Source organism: Bubalus bubalis, chromosome 18 (assembly GCF_019923935.1).
Source record: "Bubalus bubalis isolate 160015118507 breed Murrah chromosome 18, NDDB_SH_1, whole genome shotgun sequence".
Taxonomy (NCBI): Eukaryota; Metazoa; Chordata; class Mammalia; order Artiodactyla; family Bovidae; genus Bubalus; species Bubalus bubalis.
Window position 1 is genome coordinate 41,538,732 of NC_059174.1, and position 22,796 is coordinate 41,561,527.

General features: G+C 50.8%; 2 protein-coding genes across 2 annotated transcripts in view; both read right to left on the bottom strand.

Moving 5' to 3' along the window:
* TSHZ3 (teashirt zinc finger homeobox 3) overlaps positions 1-16,341 on the bottom strand; it is a 69,841-nt gene extending 53,500 nt beyond the window's left edge. Inside the window, exon 1 of the mRNA XM_006056387.4 lies at positions 16,070-16,341. Coding sequence (XP_006056449.4) covers positions 16,070-16,109 — 40 coding nt within the window. The 5' untranslated portion in view covers positions 16,110-16,341. The remainder of the gene's footprint in view (positions 1-16,069) is intronic.
* On the bottom strand, positions 16,227-19,021 carry LOC123465075 (translation initiation factor IF-2-like). Its single transcript, XM_045163207.1, has 3 exons — positions 18,986-19,021; positions 18,699-18,861; positions 16,227-16,792 (listed from the first exon to the last, which is right to left on the bottom strand). The coding sequence occupies exons 1-3, from the start codon at positions 19,019-19,021 to the stop codon at positions 16,227-16,229; spliced, it is 765 nt and encodes a 254-aa protein (XP_045019142.1).
* Between the last annotated feature and the right edge of the window lie 3,775 nt (positions 19,022-22,796).

Genomic DNA, 22,796 nt, shown 5'->3' on the forward strand with positions numbered 1-22,796 from the left:
CCAAAAATGAAATCTGCACAAAGCCATCATCCATCAATACTCATTCTCAGTTTGGTGGGGGGCTCCAGTTTCAAGGAAAATGTTTACTGGGATTATGAAAAAGTGCCGCAGCTCACACTATGTCTAATTTCATGGACACCAAAATATGGTTGGCAGGTAAAGCAGAGAAAACACCATCGTGGGCCAGGATTGCAACTGGACTGGATGACACTCTTATCTAGTAGGAGAAAAGATGGGCAAAATAAACCAGGGGTGAAGGTCATGCTCAAGGGTCCCTAGGAACTGGGGACAGATAAGCCTTCAAGATAAGGCTCCACGCCCACAGAGAGAGAGCTGAGAGCCCTAACAGCTGCCCCCAGGGCCACCTGGAATCAGGAGGATTTAACCGTGGGCAGCAGAGTCCACAGCTGCTCAAGCAAGGAGAGGTGCATAGGGTGGGGTCAGGAGGGGAAGTCACCCCCCTTGCCCTGCACCCACACACCTCACCGCTTCCCCTCCCTCTATATCATCTTTAACCACAATAATCCATTTAACCATCAACTCCTCAGCCAAACTCCTGGCATGTGCGCGTGCCATCTCTCCAGGCCAACCCATGTGGAATCATCAAGTTCATACCATCAAATCAAATGTCCTGTTTGCAAAAAACAACTTTGTTGATTCTTGCCAGCTTGAGCCCACAGGCCAGAGGCACGGGCTCTGAGAAGTCTGGAGCAGACCTGGGTCCCGGCACCAGGGCTACCTGTGACCGGCCAGGCTCCCTTTAACCCTGGCTGCTGAGTTCCCGTTAAAAATGGCCCCGCCATCCACCTCAGCTAGGTTCCCGTGCGAACGCTAATAAGTACTTGTTTGTTGAACTGAAAAATCATTACCACAGAACACGTCAAGTAATGAAAGATGTTTTCCTTGGAGAAATGTTAAATACTTCACTTCTTTCACAAGGAATGAGTACATGTGTTTCCAAATAATACCCTTCTCCCCCCGCGCCCCCCATTTCATCAGAGAGTCTGAAGCTCCAGGACCTGATCTGAACAAGCTCGTGTGGCAGGGCTCTCAGAACCAAGAACACGCTGTTATTTTATTTATTTTCCTTTGCCCAGCTGACTCCGTGTTTGTTCTATTACTTATTCACCTAACCATCCCAGTAGGAACCTCAGGCACGTAGCTGAGTGTTCGTGCTACCTTACTATTTTATACAGAAAAGCAAGAGAAAATACCACCACCGCAGTCTCATAGATTACCCCGGCATGGTCTTCACTAATATATATATGAAAGAGACATTTCACTCCAGGCCCAGAGCAGAAACAAAGGCAGGAAACGGAATGTCAAGAAAAGGGAACATTTCACCATAGGAAAACCCCTGGGAACCCCATATTCTCTCCCAAATAGGAATCCTCACCCCCTTTCAAAAGCTCTTCCTTGGGCGGATGAGAAGTAACGACTGCATCTTAGGCAGTTCCGAGGTCTTTTAAGTGTTTCAAAATGTCTTTACCTGCAGGGAGTCCCACTGGGTAATTTGGGCTTTCTTTCCATGGGTGGCATTCTAAGGTTTCCACAGGGTGAGGACCGAGCCTGCCTTAAGACTATGGCAAGCTGAGCCGGGAAAATCCAAAATGACTTCCAGGTAACCCTGTCTCACCAAAGTCGGAGGAAAATGCGTATCACTTAGATGAAACACTCAAATATCAACTTGGCGTGGGGGTCAGTACAGTCCTGGGTTTTCTCACCATCACAAAGACTTCGAACACGGTGCTCAGTCCTGGCGCACACTTGCGACACCAGAGACAGCGCGCGTTCCTCCCCCCATCACAGAAACCATAATCCAGGGACAGAGACGTTGAAATTCTGGTCAAAATAGACACTCACAAAATGAAAACCTCTAAAGAGTAAGCAACACACCCTTCCTTGGGCCCCTTCTCTCTGTCTCTCTTTTATTTTGTGCATCGTTTAAACAGATGCCGGGGGAAGGGGGGAGCGGTTCCCAGAGAGGACATTAGATCTCAGCTGCAGCTCCAGAAAAAAACTGGTGTGCACCAACTTCTCCAAACTTGAAGACTTTCCATTCTCCCCCTAGGTTTTGTTTTCCTTTTTTAAGGGGAAGCAAATTTCAATCTGACTTCACCCGCCCTAAAGGTTGGTATTTTTTATCTGTGAATTCATAAATCTACCATAAATGACTCGCACGAACTGTCTTCCTTTGCCCTTCCCTGACAAGCCGCCACATTTTGGAATTGCTCTGGCTGACATTAGGCAATGTGCTTTCTCAGCAGTTATTTGGAAAGGGGAGATGACAACTACAAGAATTTCTCTGCAAGGGATGAGAGGGACTACTCAATGCCCATCTCCAAATAGCCAGAGCTTACGGAGGACAGGCAGGTCTCCTGGTGACTCCTTGAACTCTGTAAGGTACCTAACCAAGCTCCCGAGTCCCAGCCAGGCATCTGCTGGCATCGCCAGGCCTCCAGCAGCACAGCCCCCTGCAGGTCAAGGGCAGGCACTGCCCAAGAAAATGTTGGACTTCAAGGGACAACCACTAGGTGGTCAGGAAAGTCCCAGCCTGACTCGAGGGCTCAGAAGGCCATCAAAGGAACACCATCTCAAGGACCCAAGCAGCAACTTGAACTCAAAGTCATCCATCTCTGGGAGGTCAAGTTCTGAACAAGACCCTCCTCCAGCCACCTGCCCAGGTGAGGCATCTGCGAGGGGCTCCAGACAGTCAGGCAGGTGATTTTTCTAATCTGAGTTATTTCCCTCTCTCTGTCTCTCTCTTACCAAAAAGCCAGAGTGGTGGCTGTGTCACCCCTAGTGGGCTCCCACTGTACTAAGGGAGAAGGTGGACCTCACATAGCAAGAGGTAGCCCCTGGGGACTGCCACGGGATGCTCAGCGATGCATCCCCAGTGCTGCCGGGCATGGGGCACTGAGGGCTGGAGTTCCTGATGTGCTGTGCCCTGAAAACGGTGTCCCAACTTAAAAAAAAAAAAAGTGGTTTTCTTCCTTCTCAGGAATTCTAATATTCAAAGCCTTTTTTCCACCTGCTAATTTTAGAAGTCCTGCTATTCTTTGGGAGGAGAATGGTGTGAAAATCAAGCATAGTATCCAAAAATAAAAGAGTAGATCTGTTTCAGGGCGTGCAGCATATTTAACTGAAAAGCAACTCCAGATATGCCACTTTCTATCGAGTCTTTAATACGTTTTCCAATTTTTCCAGAATATTTTAGCTTCAGAAAAGGCAAGGATGAACTTCCTAATCTATGAATATTTTTGCGACTGAAATGGGCACCCAAAATTATTTCTGGATTGTGAGTGGGGATCTTTTCAGAATGTGATGCCAGGTGATCACTCAGGATGCGAGTCACTGGTGCGCTTCCCAGGGCCGCACAAGATGGATTACAAGTTTCCCTTCGGGACCTGGAGCACGTTCCCAGGTGAGTGAACTGACACAGTGCTCTTTCTCCGTGGACCCTGAAGGTGGACTTCATGGCATGCTTTGCAAGTCTCCCATCTTCACTTAAAAAAAAAAAACAAACTTGTGATCTAAGGAATTCATTTGTTCTAGACCCACCGAAACTGCGGAGTGGCTTGTGGTCCAGTTTGCCCTCCACTCCAGTTCTCAGGTCTGAAGCTCTCCTGAATGGCCCAGCGTGATGACTAGGGGAGCTTAAAGAAAGGATACTGGAAGGCTACCTGAAGACCCCAGCCCACGACTCCTCCAGCCAAAGAAGCCAGAGATTTGTGACAGAAAGTTAGAACTGTGTGTCAAGCCCTTCATGCAAACAATAAATATTACTTCTGCTCATAATCGGACTTTTCTCCAGCATCGTCTTTGAATGTTGAACCTTTTTCAATTAATTAAAAACTATGCACTGCAGAGTGCATATTTTATCAGCCCTCAGCTGCTTAAGTGTCTAGAAAAGACCAGGCAGTTTTTCTTTCTTTCTTTCTTTCCTTTTTTTTTTTTCCAGGCAACCCAGAGCAAGTACTTGCAAGGGTCATATCTTTTTAATTATCTTTTCTCTCTTTGATTAATTATTCCGTCTGACAATAGCGTGTTTCTAATGCTATTCACCTGCCTTTGATGATTGACAACTTTTCTGTCTGATTCAGAGCAAACAGCTGCTGCCACAATCTCCTAGCAACCCGGGTGTGATGGATGAGCCCCCAAGATGGATGGCTGCAATAAATCATGTCTCCAGCCATAAAACTGAGAAAAGGGGATAAGAAGAAAAGCGAACAAAAAACAAAACAAGGTTTCTTCCCGTGAGTGCACTCAGTTCCTTACCAATTACACCTGAAATGGACTTTGCACCTCTTAATAGCAAAGTTTTTCTAATCAGTAAAAATGAGATGATGCCATTTGTATCAAAGGTGTTTACAATTGTTCCTGCAAACTGGCACTTGTACTCCAATTACCTCCAACACTGCCCAAGTGCAAGGGCAGAGGATCAAAGTTTTGCTTTCTTCCTTGAAGTCTCGGCAAGAAACAATATCATCTTTCTATAGTCAGATGTGATTCCAGACACCAACAAAGGCTATATATCTGATTCCACCCAATTTTTGGCAGCAGCTGGACAACACCAAAAGTGACTCCTAAGTCAGCCTGTGCATAGTGTCAGGCTGCTAATAAAGTTATTTCAAAATAAACAGACACACACACACACACAAAGTTGCCTGGAGTTGGTGAGTGAATACACCACATTCTCATTTCTTTCCTATTCACGGGAAATGCAGGCTTTTTAACACCTCAGGGAAAAGTTTGTCCAAGCAGCAGCAAGATATGAACATTCAGCCCTTCCACGAATTCTCGATTCTCATTTCTTTAGATAAAAAACGACCCCGGTCTAACTTTCTGTCCCATCATTTTTTAAAATTAATGTCCACACGATAAGTCATACAAGAAGCCCTAAATTTAATTAGCAGACCCAAATAAAGTCACATATTTAATAGAATGCCTGACAATTAAATTTGCTCTATCGGGGCTCTCCTACTGGAGGAGTCGAGCAGGAAGGCCAGCAGTTTCTGTTTCCCTTTTTCCACCGGGAAGCCGGCAGCAGGCCTCTAAAGCTGGACGGGGAATGGTTATTGATGCTTCCCAGCAGCTGGGGGCCCGGGAGAGCCAGCCTGCGTCCCTAAGTCCTTCCAGTAGGTGGGGGTGTCCTGGAGCAGAGCTCAGGGTGCAAAAGAACCAGGAGGGATTAACTGTCTGGGCCTGGAAACAGCTGTCCACATCAGTCCTGCGAGGGTGGGAGGCGGGGTCTGCAGGGGGCCTACGGAGGGTGACCCAGTGCAGACACAAAAGGGGGGAGGCTGCTGGGAGCAGGGGTAGGGTTAGATCATTTTTTATCTGAAATATTCCTGGGACGTGGACGTCTATGTTTCTTCATTCTCACACAGCTAACCAAGCCAACCGGTCATTTTTTTTTTTTTGAATAGTTATATTGTGCTAAGCTTTGTGGATACAGATTTTTATTTTTTTCAAGCATGTCACCGAGTTTAAAAAAAATCAGACAAGGGTCCTGGCTTCGGCAACTACGGCTCTGTTTATATTTTAATGTTTCGTACGTGACTGCCTCTGTCGGGGAAGAGAGAGGGAGAGAAGGAGAGAGAAAGAAGTTGCCTGTTAGTGTAAATCACAGATACTTCATTTTCCCCAGTGTCCTTGGAAATTATTCAAAATTAAACCGTCCCTCCTTTACGGGAGGGGGGTGTCTTCTATACTGTAAATGGGAGGGACTGCATCTGGTCAGCAGCAATGATAACCCAAGGCCAATCGATGGAAACACACACACACACACACAGGCCCCTACCCAGCCCCGGCTCGTCCAACTCTCAAGTTACAGGTTTACACGGCAAGTCTAAATAATATTCAAAATGATAAATGGCACCCTAAGCCCGGCATCCACCATCAATCTTTTTTTAAGGAACATCCATCTTCAATAACGCATGTTTGAATCATGTGAAGCCAGGAGCCCTGAGATTCATTTATACCACCCCTCACAAGCCAGGGCGGCTGAATGATACCTGTCAGCTCTGCTTGCTCTTTTTTTTTTTTTTCCCCTTGACTACTAAAAGGGGGGGAAAAAAGAGAAAAGGAATGCGGGGTGTGGGGGGAGTCAGAAGAGCCTCAGAGGCTGAGCAGTGTGGTTTAGCAGATAATATTAAAGAACATAACCTCAGCGGTGCCTCTGCCAATCTCGTGCCCGCCACGCCACACACCCAGCCATCCATACAAGCAGGTTCTCCTCCCCTCACCCCTGCATCTCCTCCCTCCTCCCTCTCCCTCCGCCAAATCAGCAGTGCTCTCTCTGCAAGCCAGCGGTACTGTGTACAGTGGGAGGACGAGGAGGCTGCATCACACGGACCAGGCTTCCCACCCCTCCCCGTTGTCTGGCTGGGGCCCATATGATAAATGACATATGTCATTCTGTCAGGAGGGAAGGGTGGGTCAGTGATGTATGACTCCGCTGAAAAGGAAATCGACTCTTTGGCATGGCGCAGCTCTTCACCGGGATCTAGTTTCAGAACTCTGAAATGAATTCTCCGACGTTTCAAGTGCATACTTAGGGCAGGCTGATGGGAGGCCTGGGGAAATCACACTTTATCCTCCCCCTGCCCTTCCGATGGCAAGGGAAGGAAAAAAAAAAAAAAAAAAACGGTTCTGCCACTGGATACCTGCAAAAGGCCACGCGCGTGTCAAAGTCCCCAGCAGTCACACACCACGGGTTATTAAAAAATGTGACTTTGGGGAAAAAAAAAGGGAAAAGAAATGAAGCGGAGTAAGGTTAGTCCTTTTATTTATTTATTTTTTCATGGCAAAGGGCTGACACAAAAGCAAGATAAAAATTAGCATGTTTGAAGTAATCGTCCGCAGCTTGACATCTGCATAGTAAATTTTAAAGGAAAAAAATGTGTCAGACAGCCCAGAGCCGCTTCGCCCTCCCCCCTTTCATTAGCTCACTGCCAGGGTGGCACTGCTGAACCTCATTACGGCAAGAGGATTTATGAAGCTGAACCCAATGGCAAAGAAAAGGCATCTGTCAATAATTGTAGGGAGCTGCACTCACAGCTTTGAAATCTCATTAAGTATGCAGTTATCAGGCATAAAGATCAAAAACATTACTCAACTCCGACAGAATCTTATGGAGGAACATTAATTAGCAACAGGCCTACAGTACAAAAAAAAAAAAAAAAAAACACACAGACTTCCTCTCACACCTGCCCAACCCACAAACCTAAAGCAACACTCCCCCTCCCGCCCGAAAAAAAATAATTCCCGGCATCTGAGGCTGATCAAGAACATGAAACAAGAGAGACACACACAGAAAGGAGGAGAGGGAGGGAAGGGGTGGGCGGCGGGCAGGGAGGGAGGGGAGGGCGGGGAAATTCGGTTGAGAAAGGCTTGGCGGTGAGGAGAGAAAAGGAAGAAGCTGTCAAACTTGAGAAGGATGTCAGCGCTGGCCCTGATTACAGGGGCCTATGGAGTTCTCAGACCTTTTATCATCCTCGCCATCAAAACCAGCCGGGAGTCACCGCAGGAGAGCTGATGGCTGGCCCACTGCAGCCCAGGTCCACGCTGGGACCCCAGACCCGGTCCTCGGCCCCTGCTCACCTTGGCAGGCTGGGATGCTAGGCCCGATGCCCAGGAGACAGGCCCTGCCCGGCGGCCTTCTGCAGCACCCCCACTTCCCTGCCTGGTCTGCAGCCAGCCAGCCCGAGAAAGCAAGGGCCAGACCCGCTCCCCAGGCCTCGGGCACAGGCTAGGGAGCCACTGCAGTTAATGAATCTCAGCGCCGTCCGCAAACACCTTTCTCTTCCTCCAGAGAAGAAGAGGATCCGCTTCTCACACATCCACTCTGGCTTATTTTATTTCTGTGTATGCTGATTTACAGACTCGGTCTCTTACAACACACCGAAAAACAAAATATAAACGCAGAGAATTCACATTCAAGCCGTCAGGCCAACATCGGAGCAGGACACCTCCTGACCTTTGTAGCACGCAAGACAGAGCGCAGCTGATGATGGGGTCAAATGTCCCTGCTAGGGTGACTCCAGGTTATCCATAGGGGGAAAATTAAATAACAGGGTTCCTCTCCCACCACATCCTCCACCTCCTGAAAGAACAATTCGCTCGTGTTTGGAAACATTCCACAAGAATTGTGTGCTCAGGGTCTCAGGCAAACTTATGTCCTATGGTGGCTTGATCCAGGGTAGGTGCACAGATATGTGTGTGTATGTGTGTGTGGTGGGGAGTGGAAATGTCAAAAGATCACATGTTTCAGTCCAACAGGCAACGCTGGCCAACTCTGTGGTGGGATGTGCAACAGTCAGGCACAGTCCTCAGATGCCCCATGAAAGGTGTATAACAGTAGCAGTAGTAATAATAATAAAGCATGTATTCTGTGCTAATTTCCCTTATTGCACTGTTACAGAAAGGTGGCTTTTTCTTGTTACTCATAAGCACATGCTCCTATATTCTCTCTCTCTCTCTCTCTCTCTCTCTCACACACACACACACACACTCACACACACACATGCACGGCACTTCCCATAATCCCACACCATGAGGATAAGAAAAGCTATAGCACAACATCTCCTCTGATCTGAAATCTCTACCATCACTCTTCTCTGAGCTCTTCTTCCATTCCTACATCTCTTACTTCATTCCATAGGCCCTCCTAACTGTTTACCTCTCACCTCTCCAGAAGTTAATGGTCACCTTTTCTTCATTAGCCACATCTTTAAGGAAAGGGGAATTAAGATTCCTAGGCAATCAGCCTGGAGACCCCTTCAAGCCAAGGCCCATCCTCTCCAATCACTGACTTTCCTTTGGAATATCAATGAACACATCTCAGATAAATTGTCACCTATGACCAAGAAGAGTTGAGAACACTTGTCTATAAACCAGACTTGACGAGAAGGAATTTTAGCAGGCGTGTTACAATAAGGTGTTTATATTTTTTATGTGCTTACCATATTACCTTTATTATGTGTAACATCAAAGTGATTATAGCAATTACATCTAACAGAATTAATTACAGAACTTCCCATCATCCTGGGATACATAATGCATTAGAGATAAGGCAAAGAAAGAAAACATCTTGATTGTAGTAACTAACTATTGTTGGTGTGTATTTTCCCCGGCAGCAATGCCAAACCAACAGCAGCTTTCAGGACGATGGAGAGGGAGAGTTTTAATTGGAAACTGAGGTATATTTTCTTTAAATTAAGTAACGCTTTTGCTATTAATATGTTGGTACTATTGGACATGTAAAATCAATTTCATTTTTTAAGTATAAATCTTTAAAAGGTGCTGGTTAATCCACCCAACCAATGTTACTACATAAAGGAGAAAGCACATGGGTGAAAGACTTACAAGTCTTTACGTATGCAAAATAAATTCACTCAAGGCTTCATTAATATTAATTTAAATTCAAAACCCATTTACATTAAATTGTTCATTAAAAATTGCCTATTTTATGCAACATGCATTTCTCAAAGAACTCAGAGGAAACTGAATACATAGGACTAGATTTAATGATGGGGATAGAAAATCAAAAGTAAATGAATTGGAGTCATTTCATGTATATTACCAAACAGCCCTTTACTCTCCAAGGGATGGGTTCCAGTTTGGGGAACAGACAAGCTTTCAGAGTAGTTTGCTTTCTGCTACTATGAACTTGCAAACCTGACCTTCTGGTCTACCCAAGAGAAAGACGAAAACAAGAGACACTGGTGGAATGGAAACCAGACTGGGGAAGGCAGCAGGTACCACCGAGAAGCCCACCTGGACTCCGAGCATTGGCAGTTAGGCTTGCTCTCTAAAAAGGTACATGAATGAGCATTTGCTGGCACCCATCTTGGCCCAGAATTAGTAGTTTCTCTCTCCCATTCACTCCACCCCCTGCAATCCTTTATTCCCAAAGCAAGGGAATCAGGAAGATGATGACAAGGAGTTGGTAAGTTCCTTGCTTTGGCTCCCACCCCTCGAAGACAATCTGAACTTACACTGTTTCCCCAACAGCTGTTCTGGATGAAGAAAACACAGTCATAATTAATAACATGTGTCCTGACAGTATGAATTAATAATTTATCATTAAGCCCAAACAAATTTAAATTATTCTTCAAGAGCCACACCTTAGCACACTTGAGAAAATAAGGTAAGGAGAGGGTCAAAAAGTCCAGGTAACATGACCTTTAGAGAAATGCTCCCCCCCCGCCCCCCCCGCCCCGCCATATGTCTCTCAGGCCACTCTTGTTGAAATACTAAAATAATTTACAAAATTGAAAGTAATTAAGCCCAAGAATCTAAGTGCTGATCAAATCAAGTGTATGTGCTCAAAATGTCTTCTTTTTTAAATGGGGCTTATAAAATATTCAATATTTGGTCAAGGACACTATGTAATCTTTCTAATAAAGATTCCTAAATGTGGAGTATGACAGTTGTTCAGGCAAGTGGTCATAAGAAGATTATGTTCTATTACTGGTGTTTTTTCTCAGCTTCTAAAACTGCATAGCATCTTTCTAGTCACAAACAGTAACCTGAATTTTTACACCCATGTCTAACATAAATGTTTACAAATGTTGAAAAATTAGAGAAAGCTACCAAACCTATGTATCCATTCCTTACAATCAGGTATAAGACTCAAGAAAGAAAGAGAAAAAAAAAAAACATATTCATAGCCATTGTTTAGTAGGATTTGAAAATTAATTTAATGACTAACTGCAAATACCGGAAACTAGAATTAATCTGTCTGAATTTTTTTTTTTAAGGCTTACAGACATTTAAATGCATGTATCAGGACACTTTATCAACCTAACATAAAATTGTCATCTTATCTTATTATATGACTATTTTATGCATGTGTCAAAAGAATTTAAAAATGACTGCCTGTCTATTGAGTCTAATTACAAGTGCACATTATCTGTCTCGATGTACCAGTCCATATCATTGTTACCAAATACAATATATTGTATTCACCTTTCATTTTTTAACTTTAGACAGAGAAACCGCAATTTGGAACATAACTAGAACACACACTGAACACCTGAGAAGGTCCAGCGTGATACCACCGCTATGTTCTGTCCTGTTTCCCTACAGGTTACGGGGTGAGGCTACAGGGGTGTTACAAAACAGCTTCTCTGAAAGGCCTCCCAACCTGGGCTGGCTGCAGACATACACAGAAAGTAGACACATACCCTACTTTTTTTTTTTTTTACTACAAGACTAAAGCTATTTTTATAGTTTGTCCAGTGATAGGCAGGAATAAAAATGGGCCAGCAGGAAAGCCTCACAAACTGTGCTCGGCTAACTGGCCTGCTCCTGTTATTAAAGATGGCTGTGGGGCACCCACCCGAACCAGGACTCCCATCCTCTCCCTGCTCCTTCCCTGCCTGCATCTGCAGCCCTAGCCCCAGCCTGGCTCTGCCAGATGCCAGGAAAAAGGAAAGATGCCACTTTGCCCTCCAGAAGCTGATCCTTCCCCTTCCAGAATCCCAGAAGTGGAGGGCGGGGAAACAGGGGTTTTCATTCTGGGAACTCACCTGGGTTTCATGGCATTTCCCCTGGCCCTGAGCAGTCACCTTTCATTCTAATCACTTTACAAAACAATCTTTAGTTTTTAAAAAAAAAAAAAAGAGGGAAAATGCAGACCTGTGAGGCAATTTGGGGAATAACTGCTGATACATCAGTTATTGACTACCTGGCTCCCGCTTACGAGCGCGCTCAAGGCAAAACCGAGAACAAAATGACAACATCAACCGCTCACAATCAAGGGTGGCCCTGGAGAGCACTGAAGCTCTAACTGACAGTTGTCAAGATAATGGGGGCACAGCAGCCAATTCTGGAAGCTTCTCTCCCTTACGTGGACATCCAGGGGAATGGCCTTGGCTCCTGCCCTCTTTGTTTCTCTCCTTCAGCTTCTCAGTTTCTCTTTTTCAAAATTTACATTGTTCCTTTCTTTTTGTAGGAAAAGGGGGGAGGGAGAATCACAGAGTGACCAAAAACAGTCATTCTGTCACCTTGCTACCGGGTAGAATGTCTATCCAAAGGAGAGATGTGTGGCAGGTTTTGAGAGCAAATGAATTCCCAAAGCTGGGGCCGAAATGCCTTCCTGAATGATCCATGTGCTTCCAAGAGGAAAAAGCTCCTCTCCGGGGCTGCCTGATACGTGGACGAGACTTAGGAAGGTTAGGATGGTAGTACGTGGGCCTCGCCACGTGTGCCATCTTCTAGTTCGTCCATGTCTACCCACAAAGTAAAACCCCCAGGCCTTGCCACCACAAGCTCAACCTATTCCTTGGGGACCCGCGGTGATTTGTTACTCCAGCAGGTCCTAAGGGGTCCAAACCACTTTGACAAAAGTCAAGATGCTTGAAGGTTTACCTTTGCAATACAACTGCCTAAGAACTCCATGGACGGTTTTTCTCTTTCACCAAATAAGACTCAAAAGGTCAATGACAAGTTGTTGTTTGTTGGATTTTCCTTCCTTTTTTTTTTTGGCCAGGGGCAGGAGGAGTTTAGGCAAGGGCTTATTAAGATTTTACACTTCCTTCCAGAGAACGAATAGGAAAGAATAAAACGAGATCTGCTATTAAGTACTGCTTGAACTTCTTTTCTGCTATTTTCAAAAAACATACTTACTGAAAAACAAACACTACGCGTAGGAGAGAGAGAAAATGGTCGTTTTACCTGAAGGACACTGGCCTCTGTCACCCCGCTGCTCTCTGAGCTTATACGGGTAACGACATTTGTCCAGCACAAATGTATAGCCCTTTGAAATTACATGCCTGGAGAAAGGAAACTCCTGCCCAGGTTTCTACTTGGCAGGTGAAGAAATTTCTCTCTTCCCTTTGAGAAAAGACACTCAGCCATGCATAATTTCTATCAAAAAGAGAAAATCCTGAAGTGCAGAAATACGTCTTTTCAGGGATTCTTGGAGCCTGCCTTGGCCTTCTGGAGAGCAGCGCTACATTTGGCCTAGATGTAAAAACTGTGCACCTGTGTGCTACGTCTGCACACTCTCCCCAGCTCTCAGCCCTTTGTGGTTGTTATTCTACCCCAGACCATTAAAAGGGCCCTAATTCCTATGACATGATTATCCAGGTACCAAAGCCCATTTGTCACCTGCAGCAGAAAATTGAGTTAATGCACAACTAAAGGCAGCCAGGACTGTGTAATATCAACTTGATTACATCAAACTAGCTGCAAACCTAATTCTGCGGGATGACACTGCGTCGAGCTTGTCATCTCCAATCATTAAAGCTGTCAGGAATCCATCAGGTTTACAGCTAATTAGGTGAACACTAATGAAGCTGGCAAAACAACTTTTCTTTTTTTATGGCTGAGCGGACCTTTCAGTTTGGAGGGGGAAAAAAAATTCTTGAGTCTTCTCAAGGTTGCTGGGACTGGATTTCCAGTTACCAATCAGCAGACATCTTTCTTTTTCCCACTCTCTTTCTCTATCAGTACAAAGCAATCAATTTGTCATCACTCCCAGGATGCCACAAAAGCAGGCATGAACCTTATAACTTGCAGCTGTGAGAACTGAAAAAGGAGGGAAAAAAAAAGAAAAATGGGAAGTTTTTTGCCCATCCAAACAAACAAACAAACTCACACAGCACACATACTGGCCTGTATATACTTATCACCAGCCTGGATGTGGAAGGTTTTTTTTTTTTTTTTTTATTCCTCCTCTCTTAAATAAGTAGCCCTTCAGACATTCCCCACCCCCTCCTCCACACGTCCATTAGGCAGAGGCATTCTGATAAAGTAAATCCAAAACCAGGGTATGGGAAAGAAAAAAAGCACTCACGCTGCCAACTTCTGATTGACCATTAAGCTATTGATGAATGTGCCTGTCAGGAGAGAGACAATTAAATCAAATATGAAACAAAGTCGTTTTGACGGGTCATTTTGATAGAGCAAAACCATTCTTCCAGCTCCTATTAGTCCTGCAGTCAAGTTTTTATATAATGAACATTTCTTAACTGATCTGAGATTTCCTGGCTGGCATTTTTTAAAGGTGCAAAAAGGTTAGTGAACAGGTTGCTTTAAAAAAAAATAAAACCAACAGCATTCTTCCTCCTCCTCCTCTAATATTTTTAGCAGAAAGTTATCAAATAAGAGTCTCAGATTGGCAAGGTGGAAGAGAAAGATGAAGCAACGGCGGAGAGGGCTCTAAACCAAATGTAAAGATGTGATCACATATGGTTCATTTGATTGAGGCAGAGAGATACCTACAAATGTACATCCAAAAAGGAAAGGAAAAAAAAATTTCAAAGACTGGAAGCAGCCCAAGACACTCCTACTGTCCAACTTTGTAAAGGAGTCCTCCAAACTTTGAGAGTTTATTTTGAGTAGATAAGCTCATTGCTTGAGCTTGGAATTTAAAGTAGAAGATGGGATGGGCAAAAAAGCACCAGCCAGAAGGTGACTTGAGAGGTGGCACCCTCCCTACAACCACGACTGTGATTTTCAAACTTTCTAAATTTAGGTAACTCTGAGGACAGACAGCAAAATCCGCAACATATGCCCCAAACCAAGTCTGTTTTCTTCAACAATTTCCTGTGGACACTAACAGGACAGTACATTTCTGGGAGAAGAAAGGACAGCGTTCTCTCTCTGTGACCCTGTGTGAGAAGACTCACGTTCAGAGTGCAGCCAGTGTGTGAACTCCACTGGCAATGCCCGCTGAAGCCATGGAAGCGACCACCACCATCATCCCCGCTGCTGCTGCAGGCTCACCGGTGGCCTGGTTACAGTGCCTTCATCCCAGAAGGGCGCCAGGCAAAGCCCTGACCCTTCTCCCTGTCCTCCCTTCTTCCACAAGAAGAACGGAAAAGAAAGGAAGAGAAGAAAAAAAGAAATGAACCTCCACTTAACCCTCCCCTTCAGGCAGCATCTGAACCTCTGCACATCTGAGTGTTACTCATATCAAAATCCATCCCGTCCATATGTGGTCCTCTCAGCAGTCCGCCCCAAATCCCAGAAGTTGCACTGACAGGGCCCGAGTGACGTCACAGAGCTTGGCCTCACCATTTCGAGTGATTTATTGATGTTTATTGGGAATGAATAGATCAAAGGCAGCAGCATGACGGGCGATCAATCAGTCATCAAATCAAGGGTGGCAAAGGGCCAGAAACCCTTCTTCCAAGCAACATGCCCCCAACTGACATTATTGCAAAATAATGTTATGTGTGTGGGTTTTGTTTTGCTTTCAATGATGCCTTTTCCAGAAAAGAAAAAAAAAAAATCGGCTCAGTCTTAACAGGAGTTGACACTTCTGGAAAAAAAAAAAGAGAGAGAGAGAGAAAAAAAGGAGCGGGGTGGGGGGCGGCGAAGAAAGTACTCAGATACGTCCCAGAACTAAGTGCCAGGAGGAAATGAGGATGGGAGAAGCAGTAGAAGGAGAAGGTGGGGGTGAGCGAAAACAAACCAGGGTAAAGAGAACGCCAGCATCTAACATCGACTTGACAGTCATCTGACAATACCCAGACCCTGTGCGCTCTGGTTTCCACCGCTGTGCCCGGTTTGGGCCCAATAAATGAAGAATCAATCGGATTAGCAGTAAGGTGGCCAAAGGGACCCGCTCGCTCACTCGTTCGCTCTCTTTCGCTCGGCAGACACCGGGCAGTCCCCCGCCGGCCGGCCGCGAGAGGACACAGAAGGTGTCCTGGGGAACTCAGGTGACCCCGCCCGCCCCCCACAGAAAGAGACAGAAGAGGGCTCCTTCCCACCCGCTCGGCGGCCAGGCGGGGAGCAGAGGAGGCAGGGACTCAGCCCCGCTCAGTTCGCCGCGGGCGAGCGCGGTTCCCGAAGTGGGTGCGAGCGGGAAGGGGGGCAGGGGGGCGGCGGCAGAGCGCAGCGGGGCGTCCGGGGGGCGCCGGTCCGCGAGGCGGGCGCACGCACCAGACAGGAGAGCTGTGAGAAAGCCCGGCGCCCCGGAGTTACTCTGCGTGGCCAGAGCGAGAGGGGCGAGGAGCGGGGAAAGGAGCGGGGTCGCAGCCGGCTGGAGACGCGGGGCGAGGAGAGGAAGAGGAGGCGGAGAAGAGGAGGAAGGGGAAGCGGCTCGTACCTGCTGCGCGCCGGGGCGCCTGCTGCTTCCTCCTCGGCATGATGCTCCTCCGGCGACTGCCACTGCCGCCGCCGCCGCCGCCGCCGCCGCCGCTGCCGGGCTGAGAGGGAGGGAGGGAGGGGCGGCGGGCCCGCGGGGGGGCGAGGCGGGCCGGCTCTCAGCCTCCCCCCCGGAGAGCGGCCGCCCGCAGGATGCTGCTGCGCCCCGGCTCTCCGCGTCCCCCCCGCTCCGCGCTCCGCCGCGATCCCCGAACGTGCGGAGGGAAGAAGGAGGGCGGGCGAGGGAGGCGCGGGGAGGGAGGAGCGCGGGGGGAGGAGGAGGCAGAGGAGGAGGAGGTGGTGAAGGAGGAGGAGGAGGAGGAGGAGGACCGCGCTGCCGGCGGAATGGGAAGTTTGACAAATCGCTCCAGAGGCCGGAGGAGGAGGGGCGGGGAGGAGCGGCAGCCCTGCCCTCCCTCCCCCCCCCCCCCCCGCCCCGTCCCCAGGCGAGGTGCGCGGGGTTCGGGGCCGGGGGGCGGGGAGTGGGGGGAGAAGGCGGGCAGAGGGGTGGGAGGAGGAGCACCGGAGCGGCCCCGGCCGGTGAAGCCCGGGTCCCCGCCCCCGGGCAGGAGGGTCACGGCATCGGTGGGGGCGCTCAGCCGCCGCTGCCGCCGCGGCCCGGGGCTCAGCGGTCCAGTCTTCTGCCCGCGGCGCGGCTGGAGCGGCGGCGTCGGCAACAGGCAAGCTTAAAGGAAAAGGAGATGATCGTGTCACTCGCCCGCCCGCGGGGGCGCCGCGCCCCCACTCCCGGCCCCGAGCCTGTCTAGGACCCCCGCCCAGTCCTGGGAGGGGGTGCCGCCCCTCCGCCTCCGCCCCTTGCGCGCACGCAGGGGCGCGGCGCCGGCTCGGCCGAGCCTGTCCCGGGGCACTAGCTACTCCCGCCTGCCCCTCTTCCCCACCCGGCCTCGCCCCCTGGCTATCCCCCGCTGCCACTCCCGGGCCGTACTCCTTTCCACATGCCGCGTCCAAAGCCCCCAGCTCAGACCCCGGGCCTGGGCCCGCGAACCCCGGGGATGCCAGGGCCCGCGGGCGGGCGCCGGCGCCCTCGGGGGAGGAGGCGGGCGCGGGTTGGAGCCGGTGGGGGCTGCTCTCAGACCCCGCGCGCCTCCCGAGCTCCTCCCCCGGGACCCGCCGCCGCCACTTCCCCCAATTTTTTTTTTTTTTTTTTCCCGGGCAAACTTTCCCGGGCCCGTCCCGGGGGTCGGCGAGGGAGGGGGTGCCTCTTAAGTTTCCTCTCCAGACTGGGAAGATCACGGTACCTCCACCCCGTCCCTCGCCCCCTAGGCGCCGGACCGCGCCCCCAACCAAGGGCTCTGGCAGATCCGAGGGCGGGACGGGGGCGGGGGCAGGAGCTCGGACTCTCAAGCCCATCCCCCGCCCCGGGGCGCCCCGAGAGGGGCTACCGCGCCCAGCGCCTGGCCTTCCGGCAGCATTGGGCAAAAAGAATTGATTATTGATTGGGTGATTGGGGTCGCCGAGGCTAGGGCCAGCCCGGCGGATCGTGGAGAGGAGGAGCTGGCAGGGCTGAGTTGGCAGCGGGGCAAAGAGGACTCACTTACTGGCGGCCGCGAGGGCTCGGGTGGGCCGGAGTTCAATGGGACGACCCCAGGGCAGCGGCGGCTGAGCGGGAGCCGGAGCCGGAGCGGCGCGGGCGGCGGCGCATCGATGCGCTGCGGGCTCGATTGCGTCTCCCTGGGCCAGCTCTTGGGCCGGGAATGGGGCGGCAGCGGCGGGGCTGGCTCCGGGCGCTGCCGGGCGGCGGTGGCGGGAGTGCGGGGGCGGCCGCCAGACCCACGGCCCCTTAGGCGGTGCTGCTTCTGGGCGCGCCGCTGGGGCCCAGGGAGTACCCTGTGCGCCGCGTGCGAGAGTCCGGGCGAGGGCCGAAGCCCCGCGCCCTGGGACTGACTGCCTGAGCGCTCTAGGAGCTGCAAACCCCGGCCTTCTTCCGTCTTTCCCTACCCCCCCCCCCCCCCTTATGTTTCTTTTTTAGTCTCTTTCCTCTCTTCTTCTGCCCCCTCTTCTCTTTATTTTTTCCTTGTGATTGTTTTTTGCAAGTTTGTTTTAAAAGTTCACAGGCATACTTTCTTTTCTTTTAGACCAGGAGACCTCGATCTCACCCTGACGGTAAGATCAAAAGTCTCCGCTCGCCCCCAGCCTGCGGGCTTGGGCTCAGTCCAGACGCCTCCCTGAATGCAGATGTGCTGCCGCCGTCCTCCGGGGCTATAAAGCCGCCTCCTGCGCCTTGGCGTGCGCAGGAGCGCACGGAGTTGCGGGATGCGGACCCTGGGCGGTTGCGGGGAGTTGGAGTCTAGCTGCGGCTGGGCCCCGGGCTGGCCTCGTGCGGCAGACTCTGGGGCGGGCGCGTGGCGCGGAGTTGGTGCCTGCGGCCGCAGAGGCCAGAGCAACTGCCCCTCCAGGCCCGGGAGACGCGGCCGTGGGGCGTGAAACGCTTCTTGCGAAGGAGAAAACGGTGAGTTGGCAGACGCCGCCCGCGGCCTCAGGATTCTAGGATTCTGGTTGCGGCACTGATCACCACTTGCCTGAAGGAGAGTAGGCGCCGCGGGAGGTCACCTCCTGCCGCCCTGACTCACCTTCCACACGCCGAGCGCCCGCTTGGGTCCACGGGTTGTAGCGAGTGCACAGCACTGAGCACCGTGCACGGAAGGCTGAGACTTTCGCCCTGGCTCGTGCTCCCCCTCCTCCTCTCCTTCCCGGCGCAGCTTTCCAAATCTCAGTTCCCTCCGCCCTCTCCCCCTGTCGGCAGTGGCCTGAGCTCCGGTCTCAGCGTAGCCCGCAGCCACCGCCCGATCGCTGCCTCGCCCTCCCCCGCTCAGGCACTGCGCGCAGTGCGATCCGCCCCAACATCTGTCCGTCCAACCATTGGCGCATCCATCAGTGTCAATGAGCTGCACATCTCCGCGACAGCCCGTCACGCACAACACGGGCTATGCGGGGTGCATATTGCGACCGCGCTACTTTGCCGGGGCTCGAAAACAAGGTTCCGGCCCGGCTTGGCACAGCTTGGAACCCTGATCTCTACGGGGATCTTTTAGCTACACCTACCCGGTTTAATATCGGGATCTCTAAACATGACTAGTTTTGCAGGCCATTCTAGGGATGGGACAGGTGCAGGGGAACAGTGTCAACCTAGTCCTTGCATTCTGCCAAGTTCTCTGCCCCTTTTCTGTGGACTGGGTGTGGCATAGGAAAGAAGGGAGGTAGGTTTCCCAAATCCGCAGCAAGCACGATATAGACCTGGAAGCTACCTCAACTCCGTGGCTTAAATCTTCAGCTTGGCCGAGTCCAAGGCTGTCGAGGTCGCCAGGCAGGTATTAGCCAGAAGGTCTCAATCTACAAGTTTGCCAGGCCCCGCCTGGCTGCTTCGTACCATGGCCTGACAGTGAGGAGACAAGAAGGGAAGAAAAGAGGAGGGATCCATGGGTTCTCACGGATTCCAGTGAGAACTATGAGCTCGATTTAGGGAGAAATAGTTTCTGGGTGGCAGTATGTCTGTAATTCACATGTTATTTACTGAGGGAGAGAGAACGGGGTCATAAGTTGGAGAAGCCAGTGCTTTGCAGGGAGTTGCCGACCATTCCCCAAGAGTGCTGACCCCGGACGGTGGTGGCCTGCTCCCCTGCTTTTGCTTCTTGCTTTTGCCTATCGTCCCCTAACCCAAGATCCAGGAGACAGACACCTTCACATATGTCCCTGATCATAGGATCAATCTGGCCGGGCCAGGGTCCTTTCATGTCCTCCCAAGAACTTCAGAGGAAGAGTGTACATAGAACCTCCTCCTGGGACATCTGTGGGGCGGCTGTCCCTGGCACTTCCCCTGATATATTTGTGTTATTACTACTGAAAATATATCTGTCCGGTGCCTGGTGAGTTCGGTCCCTCCGAGTCGACTACACACGCGGGTCAAACCTGTGCGTCTCATGGTTCCGCGATTCCCGAGTTCGGAGGGATACAGAAACCGGTTTCAGGCATGCTCCCAGGCCTGCGCGGTCCAGGAGGAGGCCAGAGACCGCTGAGGCGACGCTAGCTGGGGCTCCTTCCTTGGGAAGGACGGTCCGCGCTCTAGGGTGCCGGCTTCGCGCACCGCATCCAGCAGCCGAACCATTTCCACGCTAGACTAGAGGGCGGAAAAGCCCGCGCCCGGCAGAGGACCTAGAATTCTGTAGAAGGCACATTGCAGAAATCTTTGTACCCCACTCTGAAGAGTTGCAGAGACCTTTCCTTTGAAAAGCCACAATACGGTTCTGCCCTGCAGAAGCACCTGGTAACTACTTAGCCGCGTGAGTCACGCAAAAAGTGGCCCCCTCTGGGAAGTGCAGTGTTTTTGAGAATAATTTTTTACACCCCTAAAAATAAAAGAAGAAGGGGGCTGAGGGACAGGGGGGAGATGCCAAAATGTCCGGTGGCAACCGCCTGTAGGGGAAACTGGCGGCTCCCATTGCGATCAGCTGGGCCAACCTGTTAAGAGCCCCCCAAATTCACAGGGGCCATGAAGACAACTCCTGACTCCCAAGATTGCTCCTCGGGCGCAATGCAACCCCGCTCCTCCTCTGCGGCGGGATTCGGAGCCCTGTTCACTTCAAATGGTCCCAACAGCCTTTCCTTCAGGTCAAAGGGTTAGAAGCCCGACTCCAGCTCCCGGAACTCACGGACCCCAGGCGGCAGTGCCGGGCCTACCTGAGCGGGTCTCTCCCATCCCGGGAGCGCTTTTGTCCTTGGCTAACCCGAGCATAGCCGGGAGAAGTCGGGAAGGGGAGAAGTACGCAGGCGTGTGATTGGAAACAAGTGTGCGGTGGAGGGGCGAGGATCCTGACCGCGGCGGGCGGCGCGGGGAGTCAGGAAGTTCGCGCTCGGGAAGGAGCAGGCGGGCCACCGCCTGGAGGCAGCCGAGGTTGTCTTCAAGGTGCGGTTGAGTGCTGAGTGACAGCCAGCCGGTCCCAAACCAGGCTGAATTAAGTGTGTCCCCATTTGGGATGGCCAGAAGGAAAAAGACCTCCGCGAAGAAGGCATCCTTGCAGCTGGCTATCCAGGCCGGGTAGCCAGGGCGGACTTGGGACCCAGGGGTCTAAACATAGACCTTAGAGAAGGGTTGTCTGGAGGAGGCGCGGGCAGCCCGCAGGGACAACGCCCTCTGGGAGACTACACCCCGTGTCAAGGTGTGAGGGCATCTGGCCCGCCGGTGGGCCCTTGGGGAGCCCAGTGCCTGCGGGAGGAGGCGGCAGCGAGGGCTCTCCAGCCGTCGCCCGCCTGGAACGTCGGCGCTCTGGTCTGGACCCTTTGACATTCCTTGTCACCACAACCTGGGCTAGGCAGGAGGAGATACCCTGGGTGCTGAGAGGCGGACTGCCACCACCTGCATACCTCAGCCAGGGATTGGGCCCAGGACCTCAGCCCCTGTCGTGGCGGGAAGAATTCGGACCCTGGGGCCAGGCCCTAGCCAGGCGGTAAATTGTTTGCTACAAGTGCATTTACACAGCAGCGAAGTTTGTTTCTATTTTTCCGGTAGCTTTGTTTTAACGAACCAGATGTTTTGTCCGTAAATTCTCTCAAGAACTTTTACAGTTTTGACGTGAAATAAACCTTGGAAAATCGGAGCGGTATATTAATGCCACTTCTGTGGGGCCTCGGGGGAGCTACATCAGGCTCCCAGGGATGGGAGCTGGGGGCGGGGCAAGACACTCCTGGAAGAAAAGTAGGAGACTTCTCTTGGCCCAAGAATTGGTGCTGAGAATGTGAATCTCCCCAGTCCCCGCCATCCCACTCCCCAAACACTTGGGTACACAGGCTATCAACCCTTCCTCCCCAGAGCGGACTTCCTACTTGGTAAATTTCTGTGTTTCCAGCACAGAGGTCTGGCCCAACTTTGCAACTCTGCTTTCTGTAGGTCTGGCAATCCCACCAGGACCATCCGACTCAAAGGCAAAAAGCACCTTTGATCTTCCCTGGCCAGCCTTGAGATCCGCTCTCTGCTGGGGCGGGGCAGAGCAAGGGGGCCCGGGGCCATCCCTGAACTGGGCATGACTGGGACTTCCTGAACTTTGGATGGAAGCTGACCCAGTCATGCCCCCTTAGAAAGCTAGAGCCAGCAGGTCCCCTCCTTGATGTCTCATTTCCCCCTCCCTCCCCCCACCCGCCCCCAGACTTGGGATTTCCAGGCAATTATAAGCATCTTTAAAAACAAAAATTAAAAGCTATGTACCTAACAGGGAGGGAGGGAACACCGTTATTGGAAGGGAATCGGGTATGCCTACAGACCCATCTCCTAGCTGGGTGATTGGTAGGAACTACTTTCTGGGGTTTCCCAAGACCTGCTGGGGATTTTCCGTCCCTAACACCCTGGGGCTCTCCTCTGCTCTCAGTACCGGATTTTCAGATTTGGGGAGCACAGTTTAGACTCTGCTCCCCCTTTTCACATAATTATCTTTAAAACCTAATCCTTTACCGAACTTTTCAAAAAAACTTTTTTTAGGAGATCTAATATTAAAAAAAGTAGAAAGTCTTCGTGTTTCTGGCTAAGACAGATATACATTAAGACCAGCTTGGAGGACACAATTACTGGCAAAATGCCCTTTGATCAAATCCCTTGCGTTGACCTGAGTTGCTCGGGGAATTTCCAGAATTACTCGCTACAACGAGGCGTGTTTTTTCCCACTCTGGGTGAAATGGATTTT

Bases quoted from the DNA above. Each gene is read 5' to 3' on its own strand.
- LOC123465075 (XM_045163207.1), bottom strand. From the start codon at position 19,021: ATGTGCAGCTCATTGACACTGATGGATGCGCCAATG. The intron at 18,862-18,985 runs GTTGGACGGACA...CACTGCCGACAG, and splicing joins CACTGATGGATGCGCCAATG to GGGGAGAGGGCGGAGGGAAC. The intron at 16,793-18,698 runs GTGAGTCAGGGC...TTTTCCTTTAAG, and splicing joins GGGCGCTCGGCGTGTGGAAG to CTTGCCTGTTGCCGACGCCG.